The sequence below is a fragment of the Theobroma cacao genome, chromosome 10, assembly GCF_000208745.1.
Source record: "Theobroma cacao cultivar B97-61/B2 chromosome 10, Criollo_cocoa_genome_V2, whole genome shotgun sequence".
In the NCBI taxonomy this organism is placed as follows: Eukaryota; Viridiplantae; Streptophyta; class Magnoliopsida; order Malvales; family Malvaceae; genus Theobroma; species Theobroma cacao.
In genome coordinates this window covers 21,603,742-21,614,825 of record NC_030859.1, presented here as the reverse complement: position 1 = coordinate 21,614,825, position 11,084 = coordinate 21,603,742, and the positions used below count along the sequence as shown (strand labels likewise).

The 11,084-nt window shown below is 37.6% G+C and overlaps 2 protein-coding genes across 2 annotated transcripts; both read right to left on the bottom strand.

Moving 5' to 3' along the window:
* Nucleotides 71-4,606, bottom strand: LOC18587513 (serine/threonine-protein kinase AtPK2/AtPK19). Its single transcript, XM_007011323.2, has 7 exons — nucleotides 4,505-4,606; nucleotides 2,649-3,601; nucleotides 2,369-2,451; nucleotides 2,153-2,273; nucleotides 1,682-1,855; nucleotides 1,033-1,140; nucleotides 71-733 (listed from the first exon to the last, which is right to left on the bottom strand). The coding sequence occupies exons 2-7, from the start codon at nucleotides 3,327-3,329 to the stop codon at nucleotides 440-442; spliced, it is 1,461 nt and encodes a 486-aa protein (XP_007011385.2). The 5' UTR covers nucleotides 3,330-3,601; nucleotides 4,505-4,606; the 3' UTR covers nucleotides 71-439.
* Nucleotides 7,971-10,543, bottom strand: LOC18587512 (methylesterase 17). The gene is made up of 4 exons (XM_007011322.2): nucleotides 10,203-10,543; nucleotides 9,976-10,116; nucleotides 8,642-8,776; nucleotides 7,971-8,418 (listed from the first exon to the last, which is right to left on the bottom strand). The coding sequence occupies exons 1-4, from the start codon at nucleotides 10,458-10,460 to the stop codon at nucleotides 8,137-8,139; spliced, it is 816 nt and encodes a 271-aa protein (XP_007011384.1). The 5' UTR covers nucleotides 10,461-10,543; the 3' UTR covers nucleotides 7,971-8,136.

Here is an 11,084-nt window from a genome sequence, read left to right as displayed (position 1 = left end):
TGCACGTGCAAAAGCCATCACATCACATTCAATCAATGTTATGACAGTTATAACTATGGAAATCCGAGGATACCAGGACAGGTCTATTTATATAAGTCCTGCCGGTTCAACATCCCCAGCAATTTGACAAATGAAGATTTTTTTATGCCTTGTGACCATCAAAGCATCAGAATAAGGGCAGAGTTAGAAAACAACTACTGCAACACAAAAACACTGCTCAGATCTTCATAATATCCATCATGCCTTCTTAAAATACATGTTCAAGAGCAGACAGCAGAGTTTGGTTCAACGAAACAAAACAGAAAGGTAAAGGAAAAACACACATACATATAGTTCATAACTGACAATTTAGACAAACAACAAACTTAACGACAGATGCCTGCTAGCACAGCCATCTTCAGCCACTTGGCAATATTGGAATAGGAAATCTCAGACAACATCAAGCATTTCGCTGAAGAAATGAGGCTGCAGGCCTCACATATGTGAATCCCTTAAAGGGATTCTCACCGAATGTTGGACTAGCAACTGGAGAATCAAGAAGTGGCATGTTAGTCCAGCACTCCTCAAAATTAGCAACACAGTGGTTCCCCGCAACTTCAGGGAGAAAACTTGGCCTAATCTCTCGAGCCTCTAGTTTCTTCCAGTTAATGGACTTGAACCACTTATGACGTTTGATCTCCTCACTACCACCTTGTCCACTGCCAAGTCGCTTGCTTGCTTCTTTCTGCAGCAGCTGAAGAGACAAATAAACTCTTTTAAATCCAAATTTCCTCATTAATTATTTGCAGCATCAACCTAGAGCAGGAACGTTATATAGAGGCAAGAATATTCAAACAACTGGACGGTCAGGAGTAACAGCAAAAATTGCATAACCTGAAGCAGCACAACTAAGTTTCACAGTTGGAACAAATTTTACACTTTTTGCATAACATGAAGTAGAACAATTAAGTTCACAGCTATGCAAGTTTTGGACTATTAGAGAGCATTGAATCATATATTAAAGGCATAAAGTATATGAGAAAGTGAATTTACCCCCTTGAGGATTGAGTGTGCTTCACTCGACAGAAATGCTGGCAGCTTAATCTTATCCTTTATTATTTTCTCCTGGATCTTCTGTCTGTTTCCACCAATGAAGGGTGGCTGCAAAAAGTACACAACAAAGCATGAGACATTACACATAAAACTTCCCCAGATCAAAAGAACAAATCAAGATCTGAAATCACAAGACTACATTAAAGCCCAACAGAATGGGAAGAATGACAAGTAATTCTGATTCTCTGATGTACACATAATTATAGGTAGTTATTATTTTTACATATCTATTCCTAGAAGAGACTTCCCTGCAAAAACTACCATTGAAGGACAGAAGCAGGCAAGCAAACTTCCTATAATAAAAAGTGTGCTTCCCAACAGTATTAATTAATTTAGAATATGGTCAAGTTGTTTTCATCAAGCACCCAAAACAAAAGAAAAGTATCTTTTCTCCCCAAAGAAATTACGACAAGATGTATATTAAGAATGGACATTTTTGGCTCCTCAAAAAGTTTAGATTTGCCGGACACGGGCAGAAAACAACAAAGCCCTTTCCACTAAATGGGATCAAATTACACTAATGCTAACCAGGAACCACAGATATGTTAACAGAAATAAAAATTATCATAGTGGAGAATCATGTACCGACCTTCCCAGTAAGCATTTCATACAGTAGAATTCCCACACTCCACCAATCAGCAGCCTTGTCATGGCCTTTGCCAAGAACAATTTCAGGAGACATGTACTCTAAAGTTCCACACATGGAATTTGATCTTGTATTTTCATCAAATTCCTTTGCTAGGCCAAAATCAGTCAGCATAACCTGGTAAGCATAAGGGTAGCACCAACCAACATGAAGATAGTATAGAAATCAGTCAATACAATATATGTAAAACAAGAGTCAGTCATGCACACGGTTTACCAAGCATGGCCATCACATAGATAGTGACCACAACAAAAACCAATTACCAGGTCAAACACACGTTTTCAAACAATATTTTCAGGTTTGAGAACCTTGGATTCTGCTATCAGCATGGACATACAAACAGTAAATACAATCCCTAGTAGATGAGAAACAGCATATGCACATGCACAAACAGAGCCTTTTGCACACTCTTACATGTCCATCTGCATCTAGAAGAATATTTTCAGGTTTGAGATCCCTGTGCATTATGCCATTAGCATGGAGATGAGAAACAGCTGATACTATCTCTGCTGTATATATGCGAGCCAAATCTTCCCTGAAGAAGGAAATACAAAATGTTGGACCATGCTCCAGAAACTTCAAACTTCACACCACAAATACAAAAAGCAGTTACAGCTTACAACATCATACCTGAACAAGCCCTGGCGATAAAGCTGGAAGAAAAGATGCCCCCCATTAACAAAGTCAAGCACAAGGTACAGCCTATATTTGGTCTGCAAGAAACAAGAAATAAATAAATTTGTATCTATGCTACATATGACAGTCACAGCCACATAAAATGATTGCCACAGTATTCAGCTTCAGTACATTATCCTATTTCTACTAGCATGGCACCATCGAAACATGCGAACACCATAAGAGAAAAAAGCAACCAGAAATATCAAACATTATTCTACTAATATGTCATTACTTGGAATGAGTATCTGAGCTGCACAATGAAAGGGTGATCCACTTTTGTTAATATATCCCTCTCAGATTTCATGTATTCAGCATGATTTTTCTCCATAACCTTATCCTTGCGCATGACCTTCATTGCATATATGTCTGAGGTATCACTCCTCCTCACTTGATAGACCTTTCCAAAAGCACCTTGGCCAACAACCTTTAGAACTTCAAAATCTTCAAGTCCCACGGACTGGTGTTCCAAAGAATGACTCTCTACATGGCCATCAGGGTTCTCCAGAATAACATCATCAATTGAAGGTTTCCTAAGTTCTTTTTGAGCCTCTTCCCTAACTCCTTCTACAAGTTCCAAGGAATCCCCTGTTTCACGTAATGTAAGCTTGCTAAGCTTCAATGAGTGGCTAACATAACTTGAGGGGCCAACCAAGGAATGTGAGCGGCTACAGATGACAGCTGGTTCATCATAAAGCAATTCATTTGATTCAGTTGCAACAATCAGAGTTTTAGGATTCTCAGTGCTGATTTCTGTTGAGGCTTGAACTGGAGCAGGCCCGAACACATCAGAGAAATCAAACTCAACATGATCAGAGGCCAAAGTATCAGGTTGTCCATTGGGGAAAAGAAAATTATTTTGGAAGGGTTTCTGCATACGAGACCCATTTAAACTAGATAAGTGAGAGGAAACCATGCTGCTTAATTGAAACGAGGCAGTTTATTTTGAAACGGCTTTGTGGCTATAGCTGGATCTCTCCAAATGATTCCAAGATGCGAATGGATGAAGAAGGGCTCCGCACAATGGCCTTAAACAACTGGAAGTTAACGTATGCAACAGGGGTTCCTAAAAAACTTGGAAGCAAGCAAGCCAAAATCCAGAAGAGAAAATCGTTCTTGTTTCCCAATTTGCAGGAAACAGTGGATGCAACAGTGCTTCTTGAATTCATGAAGATCAGATTTCCAAAGCTGTATCTCAAAGCAACACAAAGTTAGTTCTAGAATTAAACAAAAGTCCTACAAATCACCTTAACTTATCAATATGGAAACAAACATAAAACACAATTTTTTCTTAAAAAAAGGTTTCTTAATTGCATGCCTTATAACAACTTGCAAAGAAAAGTGAACATTCGACATTAAGTCGCTAAAAATATATACTATGTTGTAACATTCAAGCATTACAACTCATGCATCACTACACCTCTTTTCCACAAAACACCATCTCTTACCCTTCAGTTTCTAGTTTTAAGGTTTTAAAACCAGATGAGCTGAAATAACTGAATTCTATACTATATTGCCATCAATCAACTTCATGTTACACTACAAATCGCACACCTACATTCACTTGGATAATTGAGTATAACTTAAAAAACATCTTCATAAATAAGCTCATTTCTACCATTTAAATAAAACACTTATGTTCATACCCCTTTTTATCTAGCAAGCTATGGTACATTTTTCCCATTTGAACTATAGCTCAAAATTCAATTCAACAAGCTTATGCAGAAGAAGAAACCCTGCCTGACCCAGATTGCAAAATTCAGTAACAGAATTGCAAGTAACAAGTAATAACAACAAAAAAAAGAGTAAGAAAAATCAATTTCACATATAATTAAGCATGAAAAATAGAAAAACCAACGAAATCATAACTAGATCTGTGCAACTTCAAGCCCAGCCCTTTCGTTTCAAAAAGAAAAATTATTGATAATAACAAATCAAGAAAGCAATTGCAAGTTCAAATCTTGATTTTTGAACAACAAAAAAAAAGGAAAAAAAACAATTCATCCGATCAACAATAAGACAAGAACAAGAAGAACAGCAAACCTATAAACTAGAAAGAAGCAAAGGAAGTAAGAAAGAAAAACGAGAGACCTTTGGAGGATTGCAGAGGCAACGCCAAGAAGAAGGCTTTCGTGAAGAAGAGAGGTTGCTTAAGACATGGAAGGCCTGGTTTATAGGATATTAAAACTGCCTCGATCCGATTGCCGGATCCTGATCTGCGATTACGTGGCTGTTTTTGATTGGTTGGAATAGGTAAAATCCAGGTCAAAAGTTTTATGCTTATGGGCGGCTTCGCGTTTTGGCTTTAGTCACATCCGTACGCCCTAAAAGGCCATTTCCGTTCGTCCTTTTCCCACCACTAATTAAATATCAGAAATTAAATAAATAAAATAATATTCCTCCATCTCTATTTTATATTTTTTTTATAATGTTAAATATTTTTAATTTAAAAAATTTAATATAAAATATCAATACCGAAACTTTTTAAATAAAAAATTTATGTATCAATTATTTAATTAAATACTCAGAAGTAAATATAATATATTTTGTGAATATTAATTTTAATCGAAAATGAAATTTCTATGCCAACAACATAAGGGTAGTCACCAAAATTATTCTTTTCAAAGTTTTGAGAAAAATTTGTTCATGTTGATGATCAACGAAGCATCCCCCATTGCTTGCAACCAGAACAATGACTTGAAGGTATGCATAATGATGATGTATGCAAATACATCATACAAGGTTGCAAGCCTAGGCATATATATATATATATATATATATATATATATTCTTAATTTTCATGGTTGGTTCTATAATCAATGAATTCCCCAAGTCAACCAAAGTAGATTTACCAGCTTATTCTTGAAACTTAATGAATTAGACTCAAGAGCCCCAGGGTCTAGCATTGAATTTCCCTAACTAGTTATATCCAGCAGAATTGGCAGCTTTAACCAGACCCTGCAGGCCAAAGGGTGAGAAATGGGGTGGAGAAGAGAGGCTGAAAGGGACTATGGTCACTGTCCAAAACATATAGAGATCATCAGGTGGACGGCCACCTCTTCTTATCATCTTCATCACTCTCTTCTCTCAACCTGGCATTGACTAATGCTTAGGAATGGTCCAGGCCTCAAATTAAAGCATTGCACCCAGAGTTGACTCCTGGAGAAATGCCATCATTTAGCTTGTTTAAACACTGTCACAGTACTCATGATCCAGAATGGTTTTGGTTATAGTCTTATACATGTGTTGTCGGATCTACAATAAATCTTTAAGGGAGGTCAGGAAATCAAAGTTCATGATTCCAGGGCCCAGAGCAAATTATTGTTTGTAAGCCTGACTTTACCCCCCATGGTTTTCCTTTTCCAAGCAGTGAAAAGTGTGAGCAGAGGATGTTAATGTAGGGTAGAATGCAAATTAGGCCACAGTGCACACAAGGTACTGCAAGTTGCCATGAATATCACCTCTTGAGGTCTCATATGATAGATGATTTAGCACTGAAATTCCTTTTGGACAATGGATGGAGACTGATCATCTCCCAATCCAAATCTTTATAAATCATACACAGTCACCAAATTCGGACAAATCAGGTACTTGACAAAAGATGATAGTGAATTTTAACCAACAAACACACAATATCTGATGCTTTTGGCCCATCTCATGCTCTCAAAGTCAACCATTTGGTGTGATCTAACATTAATGGTTAATAAAGAAAACTTGCAACAGCGCCATTGTCGGCTAAAGCCTGTAAGGATTAAAGCTGCGGTCATCAGATGCATAAGTGTAACATCAAGATGTAGCCAAAAGGAGATGACATAACATTAAGACAAGAACTTGCCTTAAATAATTGAAGGCATAAATGTTATGCAATGAAACCTGGCAAGCACGATTTAAGGCCGGATTCACTCGCGGGGAACTGCAATTTTGCAGATTTGCTCTGCGGACTTTAAGGTGATCCCCAACATTAAGACAAAATGAAAACTAAAATGCAATCACAATGGAAGGGTTCTGGTTTAAATGGTTGAATAACATCTTGCAACAGTGACCATAATGGGGGCATTCGAGAAATTATTTGCTTCATTCTTTAACAGCATAGAAGAACCCAGTGTTTCGATCCCCTTCCTTAAATCCTTAACAGAACTGATTGGTTAAAAGCTGATGATGATGATGATAATTCGAGGGAGGTCATGATATTGAAGGACATGTTATTCAGTTCTTCCAGGAGTTATTTTCTTTCTTTCTTTCGACAGACTCAGTTCCCTTGCTTTCTGTTATTAAACCTGGTGCAATATGGCCTGTCTCCCTTCTTCCAATTGAAGTGGAGCTGGTTGGTTTCTCTTAAGTTAGCTGATGGTAATGTTAAAGTGTAAGCATGTTAATAGAGATCGTGCCCAGCTACCCCATAAAGTAGCTAGATGGGTGGTTAGATGTCATATTCCTGAAAACTGGGATTTCAACTCTGACCCTGAACAAAAATCTTCTGTCCTCCTTTGGTGTCTCGCTTGATGTATCTTTCATAATTTTATGTTACATATCCAGTAAATTTCTTATATTAATGTCACTCTCGTTTCTGATACAAACAGTTTGGAATGAAAATTTTGCAATTCTTTGAGTAGATCCTTCACCAACGTGCAAGGGCAGTTTCTTTTCTGCATCAGCTTCAGCACTCAGCATCATGGAAAAGGGAGAAAAAAGGGTGAAAAGGGAAGATGGGAGAAGAGATAGAGATAGTTAAAAAGAAAAAGCTGGCAGTTTTTCTTTCTTCTTCTTTCACTTTTTTTCCTTTTGAGAAATGAAACTTTTAGCAGTGTTTGTCAACACCATGCAACAGTAAATGGCAGGAAATTAGGCCAAAACAATGAATAGGGATGAGATGATGTTCTATGCTTTGATTGCATTCCAAATTTGCAAGTGGGAGGCAATAGACGATAGGTATTGGATGAGTTGTAGTTGTCAGATTGGAACACATTTACCAAATTACTCAACCCATTTCCTTGAACCCTTTATATTCTTCTTTTTGGTAATGGAATTGTCAACCATCATAACCATAACCATGGGTTGGAATGTGCTTCCTGGTGAAAAATTGGACTTAAATTGGTGAAGACACCTTTTGTTGGTCAGCACTGTTGCTTCTCAATTCAAGCCAAGCTGATCAATTAAAATCTATAAAATATAGAAAAAATTAGAGGGTAGTCAAATAAAATATGAGGACAAAGCATAGTACAAGTGGCTACAATCATTTTAGGTGAGACAAAACTTAGCCTTCAGTCTTTGTCTTGTGTTACAAATTCTTCTATATTATACAGTTGAAATTAGTGGCTGGCTTTCCTTTATCCACTAAATTGGAAGTAGGTGGCTTAATTTTATTAAAGAAAACAAACAATAGTCACAAAGCATTGTATTGGCTCTTAAACCTTTTGATCCAAGTCAAACAATTAACAGATCCATTTTTTATTTTTTTTTAAAACATGAAATGGTGCTGGTGGAAAGGTTGATGATCCACCATATGTAAATTAATGTTTTGTTTACATCTGCTTGTGCAGACATTTTGGTCAGCTTCGCTGAATGTGCATAATTTCACAAGTAATCTTATTCATCAGGACAGGTAGGTAACTGTGATTACATTTCACACTCTAGGAAACAACAAACAAATAATTCTATGTTGGAAACAAGAATGCTTTTGAGGCTCTCAGTCATGCACCCCTGGAGATATATAGGTTTTTTGCCTAGTTGTATCCAGCTGAAGCTGCAAGTTTAACCAGCAAGCCAAAGAGTAAAAATGGGGCAGAGAAAAAGGGGCTGTGGTCAGAGTCCAAAACATGGACTTCAGATGGTGGCCATCTCTTTATCATTGCGACCTGTTGATGTGGTTTTACAACATTGTCATGCATTGTCTTGATGTATATCCGGGGCACATTATACACATTCTCTGTCTCTTCTGTGAATTGGGCACCCTGCAATGCCAGGATCGGTCCTGGCCTTAGAAGCATTGTGGCTAGGGTTGAATCCTGCAGACAATACCATGGTACAAAAAAATATTTGTAGATTGGTTCAAGACTCACGAGGGCATTTGGGTATTGATTCTATGCACAAGAGGACATTTTGTTCTTGCTAGTTTCCTCTTGTCTTTCCCAAAAGGAAAAGGAAGGGGTGGGGTAGAATGCCATGCCAAAGCAGAACATAGAATAGACCAAGACAATAAAAGTAGTTGTCAATTGCCATGAAAATTACCTCTTGAGGGCTCATTTGATAGATAATTTTGCGCTGGAATTCCTTTTTGACAATGGCACTGGTTGGAGGCTGCTCAGGTCCCAACCCGAATCCTAGTTCGTACACATCACCGAATCCGGATAAATCAGGTACTCCCTGTTTAACATATCTATATATATATATATCAGGTATTACTTGACAGCATTATTGCTTACTTTTCCATGGTAATCATGAAATTTAACTAACTAACTCACTCGGAAACAAGCAAAAGCACAGAATTATGTTTCTATCCTGTCTCAATCATTGGAGGTCTATCGATTAACAAAGGTCCAGTGAAAATGTGAGATTGTAGTTAAACAAAAGTAAACTTGAACAATGGCATTTGTCGGCTAACCCCAACTGCAAGGATAAGAAGAGAATAAAATGCACGTACATTTGCTGCTTCATCAGACAACAAGAGACATGAAGACAAGAACTGCATGCTTTCAATAATTGAAGGGAGAAATTTTTTATGTACATTACTCTAGAATACTTGTGTATTATAAAAAAAAAAGTGTTCTAGGGTGATGCCAGGACCAAATTAGATAAACTTTAAAGGATCCTGCCTGTCATAAAAAAAAATGTCTAGAAAACACACCATTTAAATGAGAGGTGTGGAGTTTCAGCTTTGGAAAACTGATGGGGAGTGGATTCTATTGCTTGTATATAAAAGATATAATCATATGTGAAAAGGATCAAAAACTAATTGTTAACCAAATTTCTCTCTTGGGTTGGGGGTTATTCTCAAGTAGGTAAGGGCTTTTTGATTCCCATGCTAGGCATGCAAGCCAAGAGGACTGATGCGGATGCATGTGACATGGGCAAGGTTGTGTATTATTGATGCTATTACCGATGCTTCTTCTGCCATTTTTGCAGAGAGAGTCACTTCCTTAGATGGTAAAGAAGACACGCCTTCAGTGAGGTTGAAAATGAAAACAGGAGAGTGAGATGAGGGAAGGGTTAATTTTGGATTATGAAATTAAACAGCCACCGCAGGTATAGTATATTCACGGTTGGAAGCTGTGAACCTCGGTGGCTGAAAGCAATGGAGTGAGGTGTAACCGACTGTAACTTTTTGGGGTTCCTATGCAAAATACATGGGACGTGGCAAAGGGATATGGCTGACAGCCAATTCTCCATGAAAACAGTTGGCAGTCGGAAAAGCCACCTTTTAGCGTTGGTAACGCCTACGTTTCAAAGACTAAAGGTGCATACCAGGGGAAGAAAAACACAAACAGAATTCAACACAGAACAAGTTAACCAGACAGAAATTTAATGGTGTCTGTGAGATAAGAGTATAGTTAGAAAAGTTTTACATCTTTGATATCCTGATCAGTCAAGTACCCCAATTTTAGCATGGTGGCTGCAACATATACCGCCAGGCGGATTTTCTTGGAGAATTTGTGGGTGGCTTGCGTTACACTTAAGCCTCCAGCACTATGTCCTACCAATATTACCTGTTAATAAAGAGCTTGTGCGAGTCATGACTTCAAGAGCATTCGGAAACTTTACAGAAATGGAAAGAGCTTACAGTGATAATAACCTGTTCAGTATCAGGCAAGGCAGACATGAAGTCCAAAAGAGGCTTGTTATAATCATCAAAAGATAGAATAGAATTGGCATCGGACTGGTCAATCCCAGCACCTTTGAGGTCGATGCATGAGACCTTGTAGCCGGAATTCTCCATGAGGCACCTGATTTTGTACCAGCACCAAGCTCCTCCACTAATACCATGCACCAGCACAAAGTGTGGAATACTCATGGCTATTTCAGTTTCCGTCATACTCACCTCCTCTCCCATGGTGTATTTTTTTTCCTACCCTTTCTTTCTTTCAAGCCGAAATGATCAGTTACCTTGGAAACTCAGACCTTAGCTTGCTGATTTGGCATTTTATAGTTGGCATAGTCATAAAGGGTCATGATTTTTGTTTCATCTAATCATCATTAGAAGTTTTCAATCAGCTATGCTTGGATGTGGCTAATTTCATCTTAATCATCCTAATAAATTAACAAAATCCCAACTCCTGCTATTGTATCAGGATCTATCAACCGTTCAAAATGCTCCAAGGTCAACCCCACATGGTACCCCAAGTTGCATTATACATAGAATTTAGTGTGATACACTCACAAAAAGGCAGGTTATTATAAGATAAAAGAATTGGAAAATTTGTACAAAAAGTTACCTTTGGAAATGGAGATCTGTCATTCAACAGAGCAGCAAGGATTCTTGTATTGCCTTTCATCACCTCAAATAAAAATGATTTTATTACTACAATTGTCAGGCATTTGATGATTTATTGGCTTATTTTAATTCAATTCAATTGTTTGTTTATTCATATGTTGCAGGGCAAGCATTATCCTGGTTTTCATTACTATAGTATAAGTATAAATCTAAAATTGTTTTAATCAGTCAATGTTTCCTGCC